The following is a 25,282-nucleotide window of genomic DNA, read 5'->3' as shown; positions in this document are numbered from 1 at the left end:
TATCTAGTCTTCAAAAAGTATTTTATACAATGATATTTCATCATTATCCACAAAATAAATCTTTAATAAAATGCTTTATTCTGAATAAAATATGTCCACATTCCATAGTATTATTTTACATTTTAAACAATCTTCCTGTACACCTTTACATAGAAAACCAACATCACAAACGAAAAGAAGAATTTCTTGATCTACCCAGATAAAGGGAAAACAAACTAAAACAAAAAAAACAGTGTCTAATTACACAGGATACTTTCAAAAACTCCATTTCTATTTGGGCATCTTCCTTCATTTGCCCCACCTTTCACAGAAAACAGTCTAAACGGCATAAATATCAGTGCAAGTCTTTTATTCTCATTCATGTACATGTAATGCCACCCATCAGTTTGACTTTACTCAGCATGACATTTACTCAGATGTGGCCAGAGCAGGGATGGGCATTTTTACATTTGTTGTTGGTGGCATCTTTCTCACTGGCTGAGGAGCCAGAATGCAGACAGAGAGATCCTGAAAACTCACAACTACTTAAGGATGGGGACATCATGTTGGGTGGACTCTTCTCTTTCCACACAAACTGGATAGAAAAAGAAGAAACCTACATGAGAAATCCCCTGCCACTACAATGCATGAGGTAATTTATACTACAATGACCTATTAAAGTAAAAAATACTAAAATATCAATATCTTTTGAAAAAAAAATATGTTAATGTTTAGAACTAATACTTGTATTAAGACTGCTTACTGCTTTTATTTCACTATGATAGAATTTTGATCTTCCCATGACACACTGTTTTTTATATCAATTATTTTAACTGTTTGTTTCAAGTTTGAATTTCAGGGAGTTCCAATTAGCCCAGGCTATGCTTTTTGCTATTGAAGAAATAAATAATAGTTCAGATCTACTACCAGGGATCACTCTTGGCTATAAACTGTTTGATACTTGTGGCTCCATTGCCAGAAGTGTAAAAGCTGCACTGTCCTTGATTAATGGTAATGAAAATGAGTCTTTGAAGGCATGTACTAAACCTGCTACTGTCCAGGCCATAATGGGAGAAGCTTCTTCCTCTCCTAGCATGGCAATAGCTACTGTCATTGGGCCGTTTCATATCCCCCTGGTGGGTAGGATTAATATACTCTCTACTACTGTTGACAATATAAGTTAATATTATATATATATATATATATCATTGGGCCGTTTCATATCCCCCTGGTGGGTAGGATTAATATACTCTCTACTACTGTTGACAATATAAGTTAATATTATATATATATATATATATATATATATATATATATATATATATATATATTTGTGTGTGTGAGTGTGTATGTATTTTTAATCCTAATATAAGTCCACAATGTAATTATTTCACTCTAGATCAGCCATTTTGCAACATGTGCTTGTCTCAGTGATAAAACTAAGTACCCATCCTTTCTCAGAACCATACCCAGTGACTACCATCAGAGCAGAGCTCTGGCTCATTTAGTCAAACACTTTGGTTGGACTTGGGTTGGAGCTGTTAGATCAAATGAGGATTACGGCAATAATGGCATGGCAATATTTACAGAAACTGCACAGCAGCTGGGCATCTGTCTGGAATATTCTGAGACATTCTTCAGAACAGACCCATCAGAAAAAATAGAAAAGATAATTAAAATTATCAAGGCCTCCACATCAAAAGTGATTGTAGCTTTTCTTTCTCACATGGACATGGAAGTGCTTATAGAAGGGCTGTCTGCCCACAATTTGACAGGGTTTCAGTGGGTCGGTACTGAGGCATGGATCTTTGATTCTCAAACTGCATCAAGGGATAAGAATCACATCCTGGATGGAGCTATAGGACTCTACATTCCAAAAGCACATGTTAGTGGTCTTAAAGACTTTATGTTTAATGTGAAACCACTCAATTCAACAAAAGATAACTTGTTTACAGAGTTCTATGAGGCTTTATTCAGCTGTAAATTCAAGAAATCCCAATCAGAAGAGGTTCCGACAGAATGTACTGGACATGAGGATCTGATTGGAGTGGAAAACATCTTCACTGACATGTCACATATGTCCATTTTTAACAACGTGTATAAAGGGGTGTATGCAGTGGCCCATGCGTTGCACAGTATTCTCAGCTGTAATAAAACATGCAACAATAAAGTGCAGCTAAATCCCTCTATGGTGAGCCTAATATCAATATTAAAAAAATGTTTTTCACAAATCTACGGTCACATTCTGTGTATGTTTTAACTGGTCCATCTTGGAACAAAACATGTCTTAACATTTTTCAGACACAAAACAAATTAATTTTTTGACCAAAGTCAATTGCATAAAATATTTAACCTTTCATTTCTTTTATTATTAGCTAGTTTAAAGGAGAAGAAACAGTAAAGAAAAATCATTAAAATTTACAGGAAACATCTAGGGTTCAAGAATTCGAATACTATTTTAGAGCAGTGAGGCACAAGTATCATTAGCCACAAAGTTACTTTTAAATTTGAATTATACCTTTTTGACACTTCATCACATTTATTAGTAATTAAGATAAGATGTTTTAATATAATTACTTTATGTATTTTTCTTAGATTTTACAGCACATAAAAAAAGTTAACTTCAAAACAAAGGAAGGTGAGAATGTTTACTTTAATGAGAATGGAGATCCTGTTGCAAAGTATGAAATCATTAACTGGCAGCCAAGAGAAAATGACAAAGTGGACTTTGTCATTGTTGGTGTTTATGATGCATCATTGCCAGCAGAAAAGCAGATGAATCTACAGAAAAAAACTTTGATTTGGGCAAACAACTCGCTGCAGGTAACTTGCATTTAATGTTTAGTATAGTGTATTAATGTTTCAAAATATCTGATTTTGCCTTGACAAGGTTAAAAAAAGGACCCAGAAGGACATTTTTTTGTTTGTCTGCTTTTTTGTGTTCCCTGTATTTCTTTTGTTTGAGCAGGTGCCCGTGTCAGTTTGCAGCGAGACGTGTCCTGCAGGAACACTTAAGGTTTTACAGAAAGGAAAACCTGTTTGCTGCTATGACTGTATAAGATGTGCAGAGGGAGAAGTAAACAACAACACAGGTTTGTTAATGTTTTGTAAGTTTTTATGATGTCATTTCAAATTTGTTTAACTGTATTTCTTTTTCCAAAATGGCTTATTTAAAAATAAAAATAAAAACTGCGCTTGTTACCTTTTTGTAATGCCTAAATAACAAAGAATTATATTTATTAAGTCACACAACTTTCAACATCATTTTTCAGATTCTGTCACTTGTCTGAGATGTCCCCCTGAATTCTGGTCAAACAACAATAGAGACACCTGTGTGACAAAAGAGGTTGAGTTTCTGTCATACAAGGAGGTTATGGGAATACTGCTCACCACAGCTTCTTTATTTGGAACATGTATGACTGCTGCTGTCGCTGTCATTTTCTTCAAATACAGAGAAACTCCTCTTGTCAGAGCAAACAACTCTGAACTGAGCTTTTTGCTGCTTTTGTTCTTGACTCTGTGTTTTCTCTGCTCTCTGACATTCATTGGAGCTCCCTCTGAGTGGTCCTGTATGCTCCGTCACACAGCTTTTGGTATTGCCTTTGTTCTCTGCATCTCCTGTGTTCTTGGGAAGACAATGGTGGTTTTAATGGCATTTAAAGCTACACTTCCTGGAACAAATATGATGAAATGGTTTGGACCAGCACAGCAGAGACTCAGTGTGCTGGGTTTTACTCTAATACAAGTTATCATATGTATTCTCTGGTTAGCAATTTCTCCTCCTTTTCCATCTAAAAATTTAATAGATTTTAAAGATAAAATCATCTTGGAGTGTGCTCTGGGCTCAGCTGTAGGTTTCTGGTCTGTGCTTGGCTACATTGGACTTCTTGCCATGTTGTGTTTCATTTTTGCTTTTCTGGCTCGAAAACTGCCTGATAATTTCAACGAAGCAAAATTTATCACGTTTAGTATGCTAATATTCTGTGCAGTATGGCTCACTTTTATCCCAGCATATGTCAGCTCTCCTGGGAAATTCAGTGTTGCTGTCGAAATCTTTGCCATTCTTGCTTCTAGTTTTGGACTGCTGATTTGTATCTTCATCCCAAAATGTTACATCATGTTGATGAAACCAGAAAGAAATACAAAAAAGCATATGATGGGGAAGGGTGTATCTAAATCATTCTAAAAATATAAAATTAGACTGTCTTGAAGTTTTTTTAAGTGCTATTTTATTATTTAATTAACTGACTAATGTATAAATGAATTTATATGCATGTGCCAGTTCATGATAATCTTGCACAAGACTGGGGCACCATAAAAAGCTGTAACTACTAAAAGAATCAAGACTGCGTTCAGAGTTAATGATTTCATTGGTGCCACAATAGAAACATTGTCTTTCCTCATAACAGCTCAGTGTTTCCTATTTATTTTTATGGGTAAAAACAATCCATTTTTGGTAACAGGTACTACATCACACCACTGACCTCAGAGCTTTTCAAAAAAAAGTTGATTTCTAGTCAATATTTAAGACTTGCTGGATTTTGCAGTCTTGCAGATAGAACCCTTTAAAAGCACAGTACATGGTTTACTTCAGTTCTTTTACATGTTATTGGAGAAGGCCAAATTTTCTTAAATTTGTTGGAGATAGTGACAGCCAAAAAGACATCCTGTGTCCCCCCTCCTAAAAAAAGTAGATGATTGCTGTGAGCTTATTGTTTAGTTTCTTAAGGATTAAGTTACTCTCAATGCTACAAAGTTACACCCACTGCTCCTATGAAATTACTGTGTAGAGATGTAGAGCTCAAATTCTCCTTTTTATCCAAAAGCCATAACTCGGGTCCCATGCCAGTCAGTCAATTGCCTTTCACATTCCTTCACTGGAAAACAAATATCAGAAATGAAACTGAGAATTTATTAGTTCCTTGTTTATGGTCTACCCATATGGTAACTTATAGCTTCATGGAATAATGTTAAAAACAGATGAACAAATAAAAACAAACTATATATATATATATCACAAACTTCTGTCTCACCCTATCTGTTCCACATGGGCAGTTCCACTTTCACTTCAAGGTCAGGTTCTCTACCAGAGGTCTGGGAGCTTGAGGGTTCTACGCAGTATCTTAGCTGTTCCTAGGACTGCGCTCTTCTGGACAGAGATCTCTGAGGTTCTTCCCAGGACCTGTTGGAGCCATTCTTCCAGTTTGGGGGTCACAGCATCAAGTTGCCTTGCTTCAACTGTAATGAATTGTAAAACTCCATTTTGCACCTTCCCTGTAAATATTAAAAATAAAAGAATGTAACTCCCAGGACTCAGCACATAGGATTTCTGTGCATGTCATTTTTTATGTAAGGACAGATCAGTTTTATATTTTATTATTTATTGTTTATTTAAGAAGGACTTTGCACATCAATAAACATTACTGTAAATGTGATACAGTCAGTCAAAAGACTATTTTCATTTGTCAACCTTGGACAGATGTCAACAGGTCACCATAAGAAAAGAGTACAAAATTATATTATCAAATATAAAACAATATGCAAAATTAATCAAGCTGCTAAATATTAATATATCAAAAATATAAACATTAAAAGTATCTCGTGGTAGACTTTGTACAAGAAACTAGAATGAACTTTTCTGGTCTTGCCTTCAGAAAATGGACTATACTTATGTGGCACCTTTCTAGCCAACCAGACCACTCAAAGCACTTTACAAGACAATCTGTCCTAATTTACCCATCCACATTCATACAGCCCTCTGCTACATCTCTACAAAGGTAACCTGAATAAATCATTCTAGAGCGTCTAATCAGTGCTTTAAACTTCATCCATACACCGATGGGGCACACATCAGAAGCAATGAGGGGTTCAGTGTCTTGCCCAGGGACACTTCAACATGTGACTGCAGGCAGGAATCAAACCTCCAACTCTCTCATTGGAGGCCAACTGCTTTAACCAATGAGCCACAGCTGCCCCAAAAACCTCTGTAGTAAAGAATAAGTTTGGCTTAATTTATTTTTCCTGACCGTGAAATACATTGCAAAGAAAAAAAAAAGATTTTTATAACAACAGAAGCTTAATGCACCACTAAATGATATCCAACCCCAGAGGGGAAAAAAACTAACAAATAAACAAACAAACAAAAAAACTATGAAGTTGAACGACACAACATACTTTCAAAACCTCCATTTCTATTTAGACATCGTCCTTCTTTTGCCCCACCTTTCACAGGAAGGAGTGTTTACTTTGCTAATATCACAACTTGTTCTGTCCAAACAGCATAAATATCAGTGCAAGTCTTTTATTCTCATTCATGTACATGTAATGCCACCTATAGGTTTGACTACTCAGCATGACATTTACTCAGATGTGGCCAGAGCAGGGATGGGCATTTTTACATTTGTTGTTGGTGGCATCTTTCTCACTGGCTGAGGAGCCAGAATGCAGACAGAGAGATCCTGAAAACTCACAACTACTTAAGGATGGGGACATCATGTTGGGTGGACTCTTCTCTTTCCACACAAACTGGATAGAAAAAGAAGAAACCTACATGAGAAATCCCCTGCCACTACAATGCATGAGGTAATTTATACTACAATGACCTATTAAAGTAAAAAATACTAAAATATCAATATCTTTTGAAAAAAAAATATGTTAATGTTTAGAACTAATACTTGTATTAAGACTGCTTACTGCTTTTATTTCACTATGATAGAATTTTGATCTTCCCATGACACACTGTTTTTTATATCAATTATTTTAACTGTTTGTTTCAAGTTTGAATTTCAGGGAGTTCCAATTAGCCCAGGCTATGCTTTTTGCTATTGAAGAAATAAATAATAGTTCAGATCTACTACCAGGGATCACTCTTGGCTATAAACTGTTTGATACTTGTGGCTCCATTGCCAGAAGTGTAAAAGCTGCACTGTCCTTGATTAATGGTAATGAAAATGAATCTGCAACTGTGAAGGCATGTACCGGACCCGCACATGTGCAGGCCATAATGGGAGAAGCTTCTTCCTCTCCTAGCATGGCAATAGCTACTGTCACCGGGCCATTTCATACCCCTCTGGTGAGTAGGATTATTAAGCTCTCCACTACTGATGACTATATGAGTGTGTGAGTGTGTATGTATATTTTTAATCTTAGTCTAAGAACACAATGTAATTATGTCATTTTAGATCAGTCATTATGCAACGTGTGCTTGTCTCAGTGATAAAACTAAGTACCCATCCTTTCTCAGAACCATACCCAGTGACTACCATCAGAGCAGAGCTCTGGCTCATTTAGTCAAACACTTTGGTTGGACTTGGGTTGGAGCTGTTAGATCAAATGAGGATTACGGCAATAATGGCATGGCAATATTTACAGAAACTGCACAGCAGCTGGGCATCTGTCTGGAATATTCTGAGACATTCTTCAGAACAGACCCATCAGAAAAAATAGAAAAGATAATTAAAATTATCAAGGCCTCCACATCAAAAGTGATTGTAGCTTTTCTTTCTCACATGGACATGGAAGTGCTTATAGAAGGGCTGTCTGCCCACAATTTGACAGGGTTTCAGTGGGTCGGTACTGAGGCATGGATCTTTGATTCTCAAACTGCATCAAGGGATAAGAATCACATCCTGGATGGAGCTATAGGACTCTACATTCCAAAAGCACATGTTAGTGGTCTTAAAGACTTTATGTTTAATGTGAAACCACTCAATTCAACAAAAGATAACTTGTTTACAGAGTTCTATGAGGCTTTATTCAGCTGTAAATTCAAGAAATCCCAATCAGAAGAGGTTCCGACAGAATGTACTGGACATGAGGATCTGATTGGAGTGGAAAACATCTTCACTGACATGTCACATATGTCCATTTTTAACAACGTGTATAAAGGGGTGTATGCAGTGGCCCATGCGTTGCACAGTATTCTCAGCTGTAATAAAACATGCAACAATAAAGTGCAGCTAAATCCCTCTATGGTGAGCCTAATATCAATATTAAAAAAATGTTTTTCACAAATCTACGGTCACATTCTGTGTATGTTTTAACTGGTCCATCTTGGAACAAAACATGTCTTAACATTTTTCAGACACAAAACAAATTAATTTTTTGACCAAAGTCAATTGCATAAAATATTTAACCTTTCATTTCTTTTATTATTAGCTAGTTTAAAGGAGAAGAAACAGTAAAGAAAAATCATTAAAATTTACAGGAAACATCTAGGGTTCAAGAATTCGAATACTATTTTAGAGCAGTGAGGCACAAGTATCATTAGCCACAAAGTTACTTTTAAATTTGAATTATACCTTTTTGACACTTCATCACATTTATTAGTAATTAAGATAAGATGTTTTAATATAATTACTTTATGTATTTTTCTTAGATTTTACAGCACATAAAAAAAGTTAACTTCAAAACAAAGGAAGGTGAGAATGTTTACTTTAATGAGAATGGAGATCCTGTTGCAAAGTATGAAATCATTAACTGGCAGCCAAGAGAAAATGACAAAGTGGACTTTGTCATTGTTGGTGTTTATGATGCATCATTGCCAGCAGAAAAGCAGATGAATCTACAGAAAAAAACTTTGATTTGGGCAAACAACTCGCTGCAGGTAACTTGCATTTAATGTTTAGTATAGTGTATTAATGTTTCAAAATATCTGATTTTGCCTTGACAAGGTTAAAAAAAGGACCCAGAAGGACATTTTTTTGTTTGTCTGCTTTTTTGTGTTCCCTGTATTTCTTTTGTTTGAGCAGGTGCCCGTGTCAGTTTGCAGCGAGACGTGTCCTGCAGGAACACTTAAGGTTTTACAGAAAGGAAAACCTGTTTGCTGCTATGACTGTATAAGATGTGCAGAGGGAGAAGTAAACAACAACACAGGTTTGTTAATGTTTTGTAAGTTTTTATGATGTCATTTCAAATTTGTTTAACTGTATTTCTTTTTCCAAAATGGCTTATTTAAAAATAAAAATAAAAACTGCGCTTGTTACCTTTTTGTAATGCCTAAATAACAAAGAATTATATTTATTAAGTCACACAACTTTCAACATCATTTTTCAGATTCTGTCACTTGTCTGAGATGTCCCCCTGAATTCTGGTCAAACAACAATAGAGACACCTGTGTGACAAAAGAGGTTGAGTTTCTGTCATACAAGGAGGTTATGGGAATACTGCTCACCACAGCTTCTTTATTTGGAACATGTATGACTGCTGCTGTCGCTGTCATTTTCTTCAAATACAGAGAAACTCCTCTTGTCAGAGCAAACAACTCTGAACTGAGCTTTTTGCTGCTTTTGTTCTTGACTCTGTGTTTTCTCTGCTCTCTGACCTTCATTGGACGTCCCTCTGAGTGGTCCTGTATGCTCCGTCACACAGCTTTTGGTATTGCCTTTGTTCTCTGCATCTCCTGTGTTCTTGGGAAGACAATGGTGGTTTTAATGGCATTTAAAGCTACACTTCCTGGAACAAATATGATGAAATGGTTTGGACCAGCACAGCAGAGAATCAGTGTGCTGGGTTTTACTCTAATACAAGTTATCATATGTGTCACCTGGTTAGCAATTTCCCCTCCTTTTCCATCTAAAAATTTTAAAGATTTTAAAGATAAAATCATTTTGGAGTGTGCTCTGGGCTCATCTGTAGGCTTCTGGTCTGTGCTTGGGTACATTGGACTTCTTGCCCTGTTGTGTTTCATTTTTGCTTTTCTGGCTCGAAAACTGCCTGATAATTTCAATGAAGCAAAATTTATCACTTTTAGCATGCTGATATTCTGTGCAGTATGGATCACTTTTATCCCAGCATATGTCAGCTCTCCTGGAAAGTTCAGTGTTGCTGTAGAAATCTTTGCCATCCTTGCTTCTAGTTTTGGGCTGCTGATTTGTATCTTCTTCCCAAAATGTTATATCATGTTACTAAAACCAGACAGAAATACAAAAAAGCATATGATGGGGAAGGGTGTATTCAAATCTTGATGAAAAAGAAAGGTCATAAAATATAACAGGTCTTTTATTTGCTCAATTTTTATTTGGAATGTTAGTTTGCTTTGAGTCATTCTAAATGTGCCTGTGGTTGACAAACGAAATAAACAGTTTTAAACAATAACTGGTGCCAGCTGTGTGTGTTTCTTTTTGTTTTTTAAGTTTTAAACTCAGTATAGTTTGTTACCCAACTGTATACTGTGGACTAATCAATGTTTGTTCATTGATTTACATTTAAACTAAACTGCTCTAGTGCGAGAACTCCAAATTTTTAAATACTAATCATCAATTAATTAGCTTTGGCTTCAGATGCTAAAGTAAATGCAACTTTGATCACGATTAGTGGTTTCAGGCCTTTTGGGAACCAGAGTTTTTTGGAGGAGAGAATGAGTTCTTTGAAATGAAGTGCATCCGTTTGTCGTCTGACAAAAAAAATAAAAAAAAAGAAAAAGACAAAGACAAAAACAGTATAATACACTAACAAATGAAAGACGGCAACAGCAAAATGAATAAATAAAAATAATAATCATTTTCAATAACAGCTACTTTGTAGTCCTCAGAGAATAATCATCACACTTTTATTATGATGTTTTGCTGGTTGAAACTGCATAAATATCAGTGCACATCTTGCATTTGCGATAATGTCCATGTGATGCTTCTTGGCCATTGGATGTTTTGCTCAACATGACATCTACAAAATTGACAAAGCAGGGTTGGGCACTCATACATCTGTTGTTTGTGGCATCTTTCATTGTTGCTGAAGAACCAGAATGCAGACAAAGAGGAGATCCTGAAAACCCTCAGTTAGTCAAGGATGGTGACATTATGTTAGGTGGAGTTTTCTCGTTTCACAACAACTGGAAAGAAAAACAGGAAACGTACTTACACAAACCTCTGCCACTGCAATGTACCAGGTAAATTATTTAAGACAATTAATTAGATTAATTTTTTAAGATAACTTCAATATTGGTACAAATCAGGTACAAAGTGCTGTTCCTACATATTATAAAATGTAAAAAATATTTGTCTTAAGAATAATAAAATTGACTGCTTTCATTTCTATATGATGTTTTTAGAGTTTCAGAAAAAAGCTGTTTATTATGTCAATTATTTGTAATTGTCTGAATCAAGTTTAAATTTCAGAGAATTCCAGTTAGCCCAGGCTATGCTTTTTGCCATCGAGGAGATTAACAACAGCTCAGACCTGCTGCCAGGAATCTTTCTGGGCTATAAAATATATGATACTTGTGGATCCATTGCTAGAAGTGTAAAAGTTGCACTGGCACTGCTTAACAGTAATGACAATATATCTGCTCCTTCTAAAGCATGTACAAAACCTGCACATGTGCAGGCCATAATGGGAGAAGCCTCTTCATCTCCCAGCACAGCAATTGCTACTGTTATTGGTTCATTTTCTATTCCACTGGTAGGTAGAATTGGAAATGAATGCTGTATTATGAATAATATTAGTCTTTATAGTTACTTTTTACTACGTTTATTGTTGTAAAAAATGTCTCATATTTTATTTGAAGGATATAAAATTTTTATTTTATTTCAGATCAGCCACTTTGCTACATGTGCTTGTCTCAGTGATAAAACTAGGTACCCATCTTTTCTCAGAACCATACCCAGTGACTACCATCAGAGCAGAGCTCTGGCTCATTTGGTCAAATACTTTGGATGGACTTGGGTTGGAGCTGTTAGAACCAATGATGATTATGGTAACAGCGGCATGGCAACATTCACAGAAACTGCAGAGCAGCTGGGCATCTGTCTGGAATATTCTGTTTCTTTTTTTAGAACAGATTCATCATACAAAATACTAAGAAATATTGATATTATTAGGACTTCAACTTCAAAAGTGATTGTTGCTTTCCTCTCCCAAGCTGACATGGATGTGCTTATTCATGAGTTTTCCAAACAGAACTTGACTGGGTACCAGTGGGTTGGTACTGAAGCTTGGATCTTTGATTTTCAAACAGCTGCAGCCGATACAAATCACATCCTGGATGGAGCTATAGGCCTGTCTATCCCAAAAGCACATGTCAGTGGTCTGAAAGAGTTTATATTTAATGTAAAACCACTTAATTTGACAGATAAAGACTTTTTTACAGAGTTCTATGAGGCACTTTTCAGCTGTAAATTTAAGCAGTCACAATCCGGGGAGATTCAGACAGAATGTACTGGACATGAGGATCTGACTGGAGTGGAAAACACCTTCACTGACATGTCACTCATGCCCATTTTCAACAACATGTATAAAGGAGTGTATGCAGTGGCCCATGCTCTGGACAATATTCTCAGTTGTAATGAAACATGCAAAAACAGTGTGCAGCTAGATCCATACACAGTGAGTGTAATATAAAAATATTTACAGTTACTATGAACAAGGTTTAAAACTTTAAGTGTACGGTTGTATAAAATTCCATATACTTGTGACAATAAGACTGCAGAATGTTCATTAGGTATTTTTTTTCTGACATCATAGATTTTACAGCATATACAAAGGATTCACTTTGAGACAAAAGGAGGAGATGAGGTTTATTTTAATGAACATGGAGATCCAGCAGCAAAATATGAAATTATAAACTGGCAGCCAAGAGAAAGTGGTATTGTAAACTTTGTCACTGTTGGTTTTTATGATGCATCATTACCTGCAGACAAACAGATGGATGTGCAAACTGAGTCTTTAATCTGGGCACAAAAAGCAATGCAGGTACGATCTCATAAAAATTATCTGCATTGTTGATGACTACATATTATGACACTGTGTGCTATTTTATGCTTGGTTTTCATGCAATATAACAGAGATACATTAAACAATACTATAATGTTGATTTTTTTATTTTCATTGTTGTATTTATTCTTGCAGGTTCCTGTCTCAGTTTGCAGTGAGAAGTGTCCACCAGGAACCCGTAAAGTTCTTCAGAAAGGAAAACCAGTTTGCTGCTATGACTGTATAAGATGTGCAGAGGGAGAAATAAGCAACAACACAGGTTAGTTTGTATTTAATGCAGCTATTAAAAGCCTTTGACAATAATCAAGTTCCCAGATGGGGAAAAAAGGCTCATAATAACATTCTAATTCTTAAATTATTCAAAAAATTGAGTATTTAGTATTTGTCTTAATCTACTGAGACCCAAGCTTTTGCTATTACAGAATAACTACCTAAAGTCTATCTGGAGTTTGCAAAGTTACATGTTCACAAGATTATAAATAACTGACTCAGGTAAAGTGTCTTAGGTTAATGAGAATCAATTAGGCAGAAGGAGAAAAATGCACAAAACAAGCACAATTATTACAATTTTATTCAATGAATTATGTCTTTTAATGTGATTTTGCAGATTCTGTTGCCTGTGTGAGATGCTCTCCTGAGTTCTGGTCAAATGATAGACGAGATGCTTGTTTAAAGAAGGAGGCCGTGTTTCTGTCATATGAAGAGATTATGGGAGCACTGCTCACCGTAGCCTCTTTATTTGGAACATGTATGACTGCAATTGTAGCTGTCATTTTCATTAAATACAGGAAAACTCCTCTTGTCAGAGCAAACAACTCTGAGCTGAGCTTCCTGCTGCTTTTCTCCTTGACTCTGTGTTTTCTCTGCTCTCTGACCTTCATTGGACGTCCCTCTGAGTGGTCCTGTATGCTCCGTCACACAGCTTTTGGCATCACCTTTGTTCTCTGCATCTCTTGTGTTCTTGGAAAAACAATGGTAGTACTAATGGCATTTAAAGCTACACTTCCTGGAACAAATATGATGAAATGGTTTGGGCCAGCGCAGCAGAGACTCAGTGTTCTGGGTTTTACTCTTATGCAGTTGATCATATGTGTCGCCTGGTTAGCAATTTCCCCTCCTTTTCCATCTAAAAATTTTAAAGAATTCAAAGATAAAATCATTTTGGAGTGTGCTCTGGGCTCAGCTATAGGCTTCTGGTCTGTGCTTGGGTACATTGGACTTTTGGCAATTTTGTGTTTCATTTTTGCTTTTCTGGCTCGCAAACTGCCTGATAATTTCAATGAAGCAAAGTTTATCACTTTTAGCATGTTGATATTCTGTGCAGTATGGCTCACTTTTATCCCAGCATACGTCAGCTCTCCTGGGAAATTTAGTGTTGCTGTAGAAATCTTCGCCATTCTTGCTTCTAGTTTTGGACTGCTGATTTGTATCTTCATCCCAAAGTGTTACATCATGTTGATGAAACCAGAAAAAAATACAAAGAAGAATTTGATGGGGAAAGGGCCACCAAAGGCATTCTAAAAAACTGATAGTCATGTTATGAACCAAGCATGTTGATGCCATTTGTATTTTACTTGTTTGCAGTAATATATTTTATGATTGAATGTTCATTTCTAGCTCTTTATACCATGTAACAGAAACTGTAACCATTTAACTACTGCTGTAATTAATAAAATTTTGCCATTCCTGAACATTTGTGACAAATTTATGTGTTCATGTAAAAAACTTTATTTTCTGTTTAACAAAAGCCTACATATAGTAACTTTTCCTATTCTAAGTGGCGGATAAATTCAAAATAAATTTTCTTTTCTTGCTCCGCCCTGTAGGTTGGACCATCGTTGGTCATTTGTTATATCTCAAGCTAAAACGAGTTGTATAAATACTAGTGTAAATGTTTCTAGTTTTGCTGTTTCACTCAGCATGACGTTCACACTGAGGTGGCCACATCCAGAATGGGCACTTTTTTATTTATTGTTTATAGCATCTTGCTTTCATGCTGAGGAGCTGACCTGCAAACAAAGAGGGGATCCTGATGTCCCTCAACTAGTTAAAGATGGAGACATTCTGTTGGGAGGAATCTTCTCTTTTCATAGCAGCTGGAAAAACAGTCGTGATGAATATACAGAGAAACCTCTGCAACTACAATGCACCAGGTAAATTACACTTTTAAGGGGGTAAAAAAGAAACTTCTCTTGAATTTTGTTGTGTTCATTTGTTGATCATTTTAAGATTAAATTAGTAAAAAGTCTCATACATAAACTGTCTGCATTAAGTTTAAATTTCAGAGACTTCCAGTTTGCTCAGGCTATGCTTTTTGCAATTGAGGAGATTAATAACAGCACAGACATATTGCCAAACATCACTCTGGGTTATAAAATCTACGATACATGTGGTTCCATTGCCAGAAGTGTAAGAGTTGCTTTGGCCTTGGTTAATGGTAATGAAATTGTAACTTCACCTTTAAATGCATGTTTAAGACCTGCACATGTCCAGGCTATTATGGGAGAAACCTCTTCCTCTCCTAGCACAGCAATTGCTACTTCTATTGGACCATTTCATATTCCACTGGTGGGTATTTTTTTCCAAAACATTTTACTTTTTTGTTTTCTGTGAAACTGCACATTGTGATTACTTGACAATTATATATGTACTTTTTATCAGATCAGCCATTTTTCCACATGTGCTTGTCTCAGTGACAAAACCAAATACCCCTCATTTCTCAGAACCATACCCAGTGACTACTATCAGAGCAGAGCTTTGGCTCATTTGGTCAAACACTTTGGATGGACTTGGGTTGGAGCTGTTAGAACCAATGATGATTATGGCAACAATGGCATGGCAACATTCACAGAAACTGCCCAGCAGCTGGGCATCTGTCTGGAATATTCTGTTTCTTTCTTTAGAACAGATTCATCATACAAAATACAAAAGATAATGGACATTATCAAGGCTTCAACTTCAAAGGTTATTGTTGCGTTTGTTTCTCACATGGATCTGGACGTGTTACTACAAGAGTTTTCTAAAAGCAACTTGACAGGGTATCAGTGGGTTGGCAGTGAGGGATGGATTTTTGATTCTCAGACTGCAACAAGGGATAAGAATCACATCCTGGATGGAGCTATAGGACTTTCTATCCCAAAAGCACATGTCAGTGGTCTTAAAAAGTTTATGTTAGATGTGAAGCCACTTAATTCATCAAATAATGACTTGTTTACAGAGTTCTATGAGGCATTATTCAACTGTAATTTCAAGCAGATACAATTAGAGGAGATTCAGACAGAATGTACTGGACATGAAGATCTGACTGGAGTGGAAAACAGCTTCACAGACATGTCACTCATGCCCATTCTTTATAATGTGTATAAAGGAGTGTATGCAGTGGCCCATGCTCTTCATGATATCCTTGAGTGTAATAAAACATGTAGCAACAAGGTGAAGCTAAATCCCTTCACTGTGAGTTTAATATCAACATCAACTAGAATTAGTATAAGTTAAGTTTGAAAAGTAAAATGTATTATTATAGGAAAAACTTGGTGATTTTAAAATAATCTTTTTATTTTTTTTGGTCTTCTAGATTTTACAGCACATTCAAAAGATTCACTTCAAAACAAAAGAAGGACATGAAGTTTATTTCAATGAAAATGGTGACCCAGCAGCAAAATATGAAATTATAAACTGGCAGCTGAAAGTAAATGACTATGTGGAATTTGTAACAGTTGGTCTTTATGATGCAATGTTACCAGCAGACAAACAGATGAGTTTGCAGAACAAGTCTTTAATTTGGGCAAATCAATCACTGCAGGTAAATGGCAATCCTGCTTTACTTTTGTTTATTTGCAACTGATGCATCAGAAGTATAAATAAAGGTTTGTACAGACAACACAAGTATTTTGTCTCCCAGTTTTTTATATTGCTTGTGTTCCTGAACCTGCAGGTTCCTGTGTCAGTCTGCAGTGAGAAGTGTCCTCCAGGAACACGGAAAGTTCTCCAGAAAGGAAAACCTGTTTGCTGCTATGACTGTGTAAGATGTGCAGAGGGAGAAATGAGCAACAACACAGGTTTAGTATGAATCATAAAATGGAATTGTACAATAAAATAAACACATAATACAGATTTTTTTAAAATCATCAAGCTTCTCCATTTTTTTTCACACACTGAAAGAATTTATAGAGGACCATACACAATGTTTGTGTTATGTATTTGCACAACATAGTCTTAGAAGATTAGCTCTTTTTTATTGTGAAAGTGTCAGGTATCAAAAAATGAGAAGTTGACACAAAAATATTTTCATTATTTCTTGTGTGTTTCAAAAATATGTCACCATCAAAGTTGTTGTGATTTCGTTTAAGCAGAAAACCTTCAAGTAAGACAAAGAATTAGGGAAATTAGATCAATCTACTCAGCAAGCACAATTAATAAAGATTTCAATATTATTTTTTCAGATTCTATCACCTGTGTGAAATGCCCTCCCGAGTTCTGGTCAAATGAGAAAAGAAATGCTTGCATTAAAAAGGAAGAACTTTTTCTATCATATCAAGAGATTATGGGAGCACTGCTCACTGTAGCCTCTTTGTTTGGAACATGTCTGACTGCTGCCGTAGCTGTCATTTTCTTCAGATACAGGAAAACTCCTCTTGTCAGAGCAAACAACTCTGAGCTGAGCTTCCTGCTGCTTTTCTCCTTGACTCTGTGTTTTCTCTGCTCTCTGACCTTCATTGGACGTCCCTCTGAGTGGTCCTGTATGCTTCGTCACACAGCTTTTGGCATCACTTTTGTCCTCTGCATCTCCTGTGTTCTGGGGAAAACAATAGTGGTTTTAATGGCATTCAAAGCTTTGCTTCCAGGGAACAAAGTGATGAAACTCTTTGGGCCTACACAGCAGAGACTCAGTGTTCTTACTTTTACTTTTATTCAAGTCATCATATGTATTCTCTGGTTAACCATTTCTCCTCCATTTCCAATGAAGAATTTGAAAGAATACAAAGATAAAATCATCTTGGAGTGTGCTCTGGGCTCAGATGTAGGTTTCTGGTCTGTAATTGGGTACATTGGACTTCTTGCCATGTTGTGTTTCATTTTTGCTTTTCTTGCTCGAAAACTGCCTGATAATTTCAATGAAGCAAAATTAATCACTTTTAGCATGCTGATATTCTGTGCAGTATGGATCACATTTATCCCAGCATATGTCAGCTCTCCTGGAAAGTTCAGTGTAGCTGTAGAAATTTTTGCAATTCTTGCTTCAAGTTTTGGACTTTTAATTTGTATATTCATTCCAAAATGTTATATAATCTTGCTGAAACCTAACAAAAATACAAAAAAAAATATGATGGGAAAGGGGGCACCAAAATAATTTTGAAAACTGACAGAAATAAGATGCAAGGTGTTTTTATGTTCCTGTAATTGTTCAACTGAAAATTTATACTTGACCTATGATTAAACAACTTTTTTTCAAATACACTCACTGTTGAAAAATAAGTTAAGCAGACAAAGTGGTGGAAAAAATAAAGTGCCTGTGTTTAAAGGTCCCCAGACTGCACTGCAATAATTACAGTAACAGGTCAATTGGATAACAGAGTTGGTAGTTTATGGGCATACTGTTGTTCACACATTATTAGGGTGTTGCGCACCCTCTGTCATAATTACAAGGAATGATTTGGTGCAGGATGGAGTCAGCCATTATATCATTTTCTTTCACAAATCGGTACCTAACACTTATAAATGGTCTTTAAGAAAGGACAGATTGGCACTGGAACAGAGTTGACATCTAAGCTGATTCTACTAATTTATTTAAAAAGATAAGGGGACTTGGCTGGTGTGAGAAGGACTATAATATGATGCTGGCAGTTCATAGATACTTAACGGAGTCCACTTTCCGATGTGGCCTAAAGTCATACCTTATGAGGTTTATCTATGAAATTATACAGTGACACTCGTCATCAGTCCATGTCTCTGTTCTGGTGTTCATTACAGCCTACTCACTGCATAGTGAATCTGTAGTCTAATTAATGTCAGGTGTAGTCTGTTTTGGGTGATTGGAACCTTCACATATGTTTGGGTGTTCTCACATACCCATTAATTCCAGCATTGGGCCATTGTGACATTTATGTGCCCCAGTTGTAAAATACGACCACCTGGCCTCAAGCACACCCATATTTCAACCCCTTTTAAACTTTTCAAAATAGTAATAATGCATTTACAAAACACCAACTGTTTCTGGTGATCTTGACTTACTGTTTTACCAGCTCTTATGCCCTTTGGTGCTTAATCTAGATGTGACAACTACTTGCAAAACAAATTATGTCCAAATCAGACCATTCTATTGGAGCTTAACTTATTTTGTCAGTGAGTGTAATAAGGATTTGTTTTGTTGTACAATAATGCATTTTCAAAATATTCTTTGCAATGTATTTATGGCATATCTATTTTTTTCTTTGTTTTTGTAAAGCAAACATATTAAATGTAGTTTTAATGTATGTTACAAGGATAAAATATATGTGTTTTTAATTTATTATAAAAACTTAATGAAACTTCAATAAAAAAAATTAAAAAAAAATATTCATGGACAAAAACAAGTCTGTTTTAACCTCCCCTGAGGGGAAGTTTTACTGTGACAAACACACCCCCATAACTGAATGTGTATAAAGTTCTGCAATGACACGTAGAGCTGTTTACTGACAGAGAAGAACTATGTCACTATTGGGGCTTTTCCTTATGGTACTACTGATGAGAAAAGGAAGGTCTGTTTGTCGACTGAAAGGCTTAGCACAGCCTCCTGAACTTTCTCAGGATGGGGATCTTTTTATCGGAGGCATTTTTTCCTTTCGCACAGATCAGGATTATTTTATTGACACATTTCAGTCAATTCCAGGACTCAGAAAATGCATCAAGTATGGCCTATTCAATTTCTGAATGATTTTTTTTTCAGATTTTTTGTTTAAACCATTAAGATTCAGATATTTTCTTCTGTGTTTCACAGTTTCAATTTTAGAGAATTTAAATTTGCTCAAACAATGATTTTTGCTATAAATGAAATCAACAAAAACCCAGAGATGCTGTCTGGTGTTAGAATTGGCTACAAGATTTATAATAGCTGCGGAGTTATGGACATACTGAGAGCTGCACTGGCACTTGTGAGTGGACTAAAAACAGAAGTCAGTGATGACAACTGCACAAAAACTGAGACAGTGCAAGCTATCATAGGGCACTCAGGATCAAGCCCAACCATTGCGTTTGCACAGGTTATTGGAAGATTTCAAATACCTGTGGTAAGTTAAAAAGCAAAAGTCAGTAAACCTTGTGAGTTGATAGTCATTATGTTAAACTTGAGGTTTTTATTTCACTGTTCTGTGAAACAAAATTTAAAATATTGCGTTAATGATAATTATTGTCATGATAATTCCTCTGTCACTGCTAGTGAGATGTTTGACTGTTTCTACTTATTTATAGATTAGTCATTTTGCTACCTGCGCCTGTCTGAGCAACAGAGGAGAGTACCCGACTTTTTTCAGAACTATCCCCAGTGATTTCTACCAAAGCAAAGCTCTGGCAAAGCTGGTGAAGTATTTTGGGTGGACCTGGGTTGGGGCTGTAGCTGTGAATAATGAATATGGTCTGGATGGCATCGCAGCATTCATCCAAGCTGCACAAGACTATGGAGTTTGTATAGAGTACTCTGTAGCATTTTCATCTTCAGATCCTCCAAATGTTTTACAGAAAATAGTACAAATCATTAAGCATTCTACTTCCAAAGTTATCATTGCCTTTCTTTCTCACAGAGAAATTAAGTTGCTAGCTTCTGAGTTGTACAAAGAGAACATAACAGGGCTGCAGTGGATTGGCAGCGATGCATGGATCACAGATCCCTCACTGACAGATAGTGAAGGATACACCATCCTGCTGGGCTCACTTGGCTTCACTGTTGCCAAAGCGAGGATTCCTGGTCTGGAGGAGCATCTGAGGCAGCTCCACCCTTCACAGTTCCCTGAAAGTGAGTTTGTGAGAGATTTCTGGGAAGATGTGTTTGACTGCTCTCTGAACAAAACTGCAAACACACAAAAGCAGCCATGCACTGGCTTTGAGAGCTTGCAAACTGTTTCCTCACAGTTCACTGATGTGTCTGAGCTCAGATTTACTAAAAATGTCTACAAGTCAGTATATGCAGTGGCTCATGCTCTTGACAATTTTATCAAATGTGATGATGTTAGAAGGCCGCTTTCTGATGCCAGCTGTTACAACACCAAACACGTTCAACCGTGGCAGGTAAGAAACTGACCCACTTTTTGTGGAAAAATGTTATCAGAAAACTTACTTTTATTTTGTCCCGTAGGTATTGCAGTATCTAAACTTTGTAAATTTTACCACTGTGGATGGGGAAAGAGTTTATTTTGACAAAAATGGTGACTCACCAGCAAGATATGAACTTTTTAATTTACAAATTACAAACAAAGGAACCATGGAAGGTAAAACTGTTGGCATTTTTGATGCTTCTCTTCAAGATGACAACCAGTTTATTATGAACAACATCTCAGTTGTCTGGGGCAATGGCCTGACCGAGGTAAAACAGAAGTCAATGATTTTATGACATTATATTCTCATTACTTTTTTTAATTCATATTTTAAATCATTTACTTCAACATATATATATATATATATATATATATATATATGTATGTATTTATAATTCAAATACAAAACAATTATCTTTGTGCATAAGGTGCCTGTGTCAGATTGCAGCAATAAATGTCTCCCAGGAAGTTATAAGGTTCTCCAAAAAGGAAAACCCATTTGCTGTCATGATTGCATACCCTGTCCAGCAGGTGAAATCAGTAATTTAACAGGTAAATTAACCAAAATGTTTACTGATTTAGTTATAAGAACATACATGTATGTTTCACATTATGAGAAGTGAATAAATTATTAGATATGAATTTTTATTTCTAAATTTACAGAGTCACCACAATGCATGGAATGTCCACCAGAGTTCTGGTCCAACAAACAAAGAGATGCCTGCATCTTAAAATCAATAGAGTTTCTGGCATATGACGAAATTTTGGGGATACTGCTGGCAATACTTTCTCTGCTTGGAATTTTTCTAACCTTGATCACAACTCTAATCTTCTACAAACACAAGGAGACTCCTTTAGTACGTGCCAACAACTCCGAGCTGAGCTTCCTGCTACTCTTCTCCTTGACTTTGTGTTTCCTGTGTTCTCTGACCTTCATCGGTCGTCCAACTGAGTGGTCCTGCATGCTGCGACACACAGCATTTGGCATCACCTTTGTACTCTCCATATCATGTGTTCTGGGTAAAACAATAGTTGTTTTAATAGCCTTCAGGGCTACACTTCCAGGCAGTAATGTCATGAAATGGTTTGGGCCTGCACAGCAGAGAATCAGCGTTCTGGCTTTAACATTAATACAAGTTTTGATTTGCATACTTTGGCTATCATTGAGCCCTCCTTTTCCTTTTATGAATTTGTTGCTTTATGAGGACAGAATCATTTTACAGTGTAGTCTTGGGACAGCTGTTGGGTTTTGTGCTGTTTTGGGGTATATAGGCCTTCTGGCTATATTGTGTTTTGTTTTTGCCTTTTTGGCCCGAAAGCTGCCGGATAACTTTAATGAAGCTAAATTTATCACTTTCAGCATGTTGATATTTTGCACAGTTTGGATTACATTCATCCCAGCATATGTCAGCTCTCCTGGAAAGTTTACAGATGCTGTGGAAATATTTGCCATTTTGGCCTCCTCCTATGGACTCCTATTCTGCATCTTTCTGCCAAAATGTTATATCATCTTGTTAAAACCAGAGCAGAATACCAAGAAAAATATGATGGGAAAAGGCACCTAAAACTGATACAACATTATTTTTATTTTTTTTCAATTTCAAACCTTCAGTTCTGATATTATTATTTCTAATCTGTTATAGTTATTGCAGGGCATGGAAATAAAAAGAAAAAAAAGCATGAGCTAACAAGACCATATAAAAAAAATGAAAATAGAAAAAAAGTAATGCAAATAAAAATATGCACAATATTACTTAGTTTTCCAGTGGATGTCATTGCAGGACATAGTTTGAAAAATGTCATACTGTAGTTCAAATCAAAGGTTACAAAAGGTTATTCACACACAAAAAAAACCCACACAAACATAAAGAGAAGAAAAACAGCTGAATATAGAAAGCCCCCATCTGTTGCACACATGACTTTATTACTCAGTAGACCAACTCCAGTGGGACGGACAAGCTGCAAAAACAGACTCTAGAGATGAAACAATGCAGCCCATTGCTCTATTCCTGTTCACAACAACAGGAACAACAGGTGTCATGTTACTTCACGCAGAAAAATGAGATGTGTAATCTAATTAAAAACTTTGTCACAACATGTAACCATTGGTTGGCGATTAATTAAAACAATGTTTTGATGTTCCTATCTCTCTTGTTGTTTTCCTGTTTGACCTTGGACCTACTTTGCTCAGCTGCTGGTGAACTGTTTGACAAAAACATGTTGAAAATGCTTATCAAGAATTTATTATATTATTTAAGTAGATGATATTGGCCTAATTACTCACTTTTTTTTGAAGTGATGTTATTTGAAGGATTTTTCAGTTGTCAGTATCTCACGTATATGTTTAAACAGCAGTTTGAGAGTTTTCATATCAGAATCAGAACACATTCCTGTTGGGTTAACCACAATAAGAGATACTAACAATGGGGCCTCAGAAAGAACAAATTCTGATGGCTGGTAGGCATTTCTAGAAAACAAGACTGAAAATGTTCCATAATTATTTTAATGAGACTACGAATTTATATAGTATGAGACATTATCTACCTACTATAGTTGTGGTCAGTGGCCAGTACACAACGCATCTCCACACATGACCAACAATCCGATGCATTAAAGATATGTAAGCAGCAAAAATGAGTTATTGTTAAAACAAACCTGCATTCCGGTACATGTTTGTGTTTTGGTATAAAATGTTTTATTTTTACATCCCTATAACATAGTGAGAGGCCTGGGTAAGCAGGGTAAGCAGTGGACCTGATTTCAGTAGGGTTGATATGCAACAAAAAATTTTGATGAATAATCTGAGTCATAGAAGAAAACAGCTTCCTTGTTATCTTTCTGGGGTTCGTTATCAGCCAACTTAAAGGCCTGTCAACCCTTTCTTTAGTTTTGTGGCTTTCAGTTTGACCAAAACTTCAAGTGAAGCAACTTGGCTAGAGTCTATACCAGCAGTAAAAGAGTGAGCAGTAAAGTACACCTGTGGTCACGTTGCTAGCCCACCACAGGACTAACATAGTGTACATACGTCTTTCGGACTGTGTGAGGAAACTGGAGTACCTTCAGAAAGCCCAAGCATTCACAGAGAAAACATACTGTCCGTGCAGAAAGGCCCATCTGAGATCCAAACCAGGGGCCTTTTTGTCGTCAGTTAAGAAGCAATTATTATTAATATCCAGTCATTGTTTTAAATTGTTTTAAAGGTAGAAACATGTTAGAAATGCAAAAAGACAAACAGGAAGACCAAAGAGAAGATATATGGAAGCAGTTAGAGAAGACATGGAGGTAGATGGAGTGAGGACAGAGGATGCAGAAGACAGTTAGATGGCGGAGGTGACCCCTGAAAAAAACAAAGAAGAAGTTGAAAGTGTAAAAGTACTATTCATGCTTATTAATAATTTGTAGTTTTTATACACTAATAACCAGTTTTAAAGATTTAGACCTTTTAATATCATACATAAATTGCAAATTGATATCAGTGTGGAGGCAAGTAAACTACAAACACTAATGCTTCTGCTGTAGTATCAACCAAGTAACTGGTGGCTATTGTTTTAAAATAGGATTGCTTGCATTACTGACACAATCAATGTTTCACTTTCTATATATCAGTGTTGTTGTCATATTAGACTTGCCAAAAAAATAAATTAAAAATTTAGTTTTTTCTTCTTCTTCTTCTTTTGTACATCAATCTTATTTAACACTTCACGACAGCCAATTGTTGTGTGATTTTTAAATCTTAAAAAAAGAGAAAAACAACTACATACCAATAATGCCGATTCATAAAGGTACCTCCTCCACCATGGATGCAGAAAGAAAGCTATAAAAAACAGATTTCCAAGAAAGGAGTTCGCCAAAGGCAAGGCTCTGCAATGACAGCAGTCACGTTTGTCTTCTTAATGCTGTTCACATGGATCATGCCATCTGGTTCTTGGTATAACCTGGATGAGAGGGCTAAATTTAATCACAATGAGCTTTATGAAGAAAAACAGGCCTTAAATGCATCATGTGAAAACTCTGTTAGTCACAAATGTGACAAAGTAAAAGAATCATTGACATTTGAGAGGTGAGTAACTTCCTTGTAGGTTTATTTTCTGTTTTCACAGTTTTATAACTTTGCTTTGTCATGTTGTTGATTTGAACACTTCAGTATAGATTTTCAACATATTCATCAGCAGTTGGGCTAATTTGAATAACTCCTTGGCAGGGGAAAAGCTTCAATTAAATGGGTGCAAATACCCCATTAAGAGACACTTAAAATGACTATTAGATAGTCTCTTGAGGAGATTGTAGAGTCAAACACAATTTTAGGTAAT

At 36.1% G+C, this 25,282-nt stretch overlaps 5 protein-coding genes across 5 annotated transcripts; all 5 read left to right on the top strand.

Annotated features, from left to right (window-relative positions):
* The first annotated feature begins 445 nt into the window (after positions 1–445).
* Positions 446–4,638, top strand: LOC108240826 (extracellular calcium-sensing receptor-like). Its single transcript, XM_017424616.3, has 6 exons — positions 446–631; positions 827–1,115; positions 1,379–2,170; positions 2,575–2,802; positions 2,948–3,071; positions 3,252–4,638. The coding sequence occupies exons 1-6, from the start codon at positions 543–545 to the stop codon at positions 4,163–4,165; spliced, it is 2,436 nt and encodes an 811-aa protein (XP_017280105.1). The 5' UTR covers positions 446–542; the 3' UTR covers positions 4,166–4,638.
* A 1,318-nt stretch (positions 4,639–5,956) lies between these two features.
* On the top strand, positions 5,957–9,968 carry LOC108240825 (extracellular calcium-sensing receptor-like). Its single transcript, XM_017424615.3, has 6 exons — positions 5,957–6,561; positions 6,757–7,051; positions 7,161–7,952; positions 8,357–8,584; positions 8,730–8,853; positions 9,034–9,968. Exons 1-6 carry the CDS (start codon positions 6,332–6,334, stop codon positions 9,942–9,944), a joined length of 2,580 nt encoding a protein of 859 aa, XP_017280104.2. The 5' UTR covers positions 5,957–6,331; the 3' UTR covers positions 9,945–9,968.
* Positions 9,969–10,634: 666 nt separating this feature from the next.
* LOC108240876 (extracellular calcium-sensing receptor-like) lies at positions 10,635–14,230 on the top strand. Its single transcript, XM_017424673.2, has 6 exons — positions 10,635–10,864; positions 11,082–11,376; positions 11,509–12,300; positions 12,439–12,666; positions 12,823–12,946; positions 13,295–14,230. The coding sequence occupies exons 1-6, from the start codon at positions 10,635–10,637 to the stop codon at positions 14,206–14,208; spliced, it is 2,583 nt and encodes an 860-aa protein (XP_017280162.1). The 3' UTR covers positions 14,209–14,230.
* Positions 14,231–14,979: 749 nt separating this feature from the next.
* On the top strand, positions 14,980–18,037 carry LOC108240875 (extracellular calcium-sensing receptor-like). The gene is made up of 5 exons (XM_025007736.1): positions 14,980–15,255; positions 15,349–16,140; positions 16,262–16,489; positions 16,622–16,745; positions 17,130–18,037. The coding sequence occupies exons 1-5, from the start codon at positions 14,995–14,997 to the stop codon at positions 18,035–18,037; spliced, it is 2,313 nt and encodes a 770-aa protein (XP_024863504.1). The 5' UTR covers positions 14,980–14,994.
* A 1,504-nt stretch (positions 18,038–19,541) lies between these two features.
* LOC108240874 (extracellular calcium-sensing receptor-like) lies at positions 19,542–22,537 on the top strand. The gene is made up of 5 exons (XM_017424671.3): positions 19,542–19,952; positions 20,134–20,946; positions 21,014–21,241; positions 21,401–21,524; positions 21,636–22,537. The coding sequence occupies exons 1-5, from the start codon at positions 19,698–19,700 to the stop codon at positions 22,535–22,537; spliced, it is 2,322 nt and encodes a 773-aa protein (XP_017280160.1). The 5' UTR covers positions 19,542–19,697.
* Positions 22,538–25,282: the final 2,745 nt, after the last annotated feature.

The sequence above is a fragment of the Kryptolebias marmoratus genome, linkage group LG2, assembly GCF_001649575.2.
Source record: "Kryptolebias marmoratus isolate JLee-2015 linkage group LG2, ASM164957v2, whole genome shotgun sequence".
Lineage (NCBI taxonomy): Eukaryota > Metazoa > Chordata > Actinopteri > Cyprinodontiformes > Rivulidae > Kryptolebias > Kryptolebias marmoratus.
The sequence above is the reverse complement of the archived record's forward strand: the minus strand, read 5'-3'. Positions and strand labels throughout refer to the sequence as shown.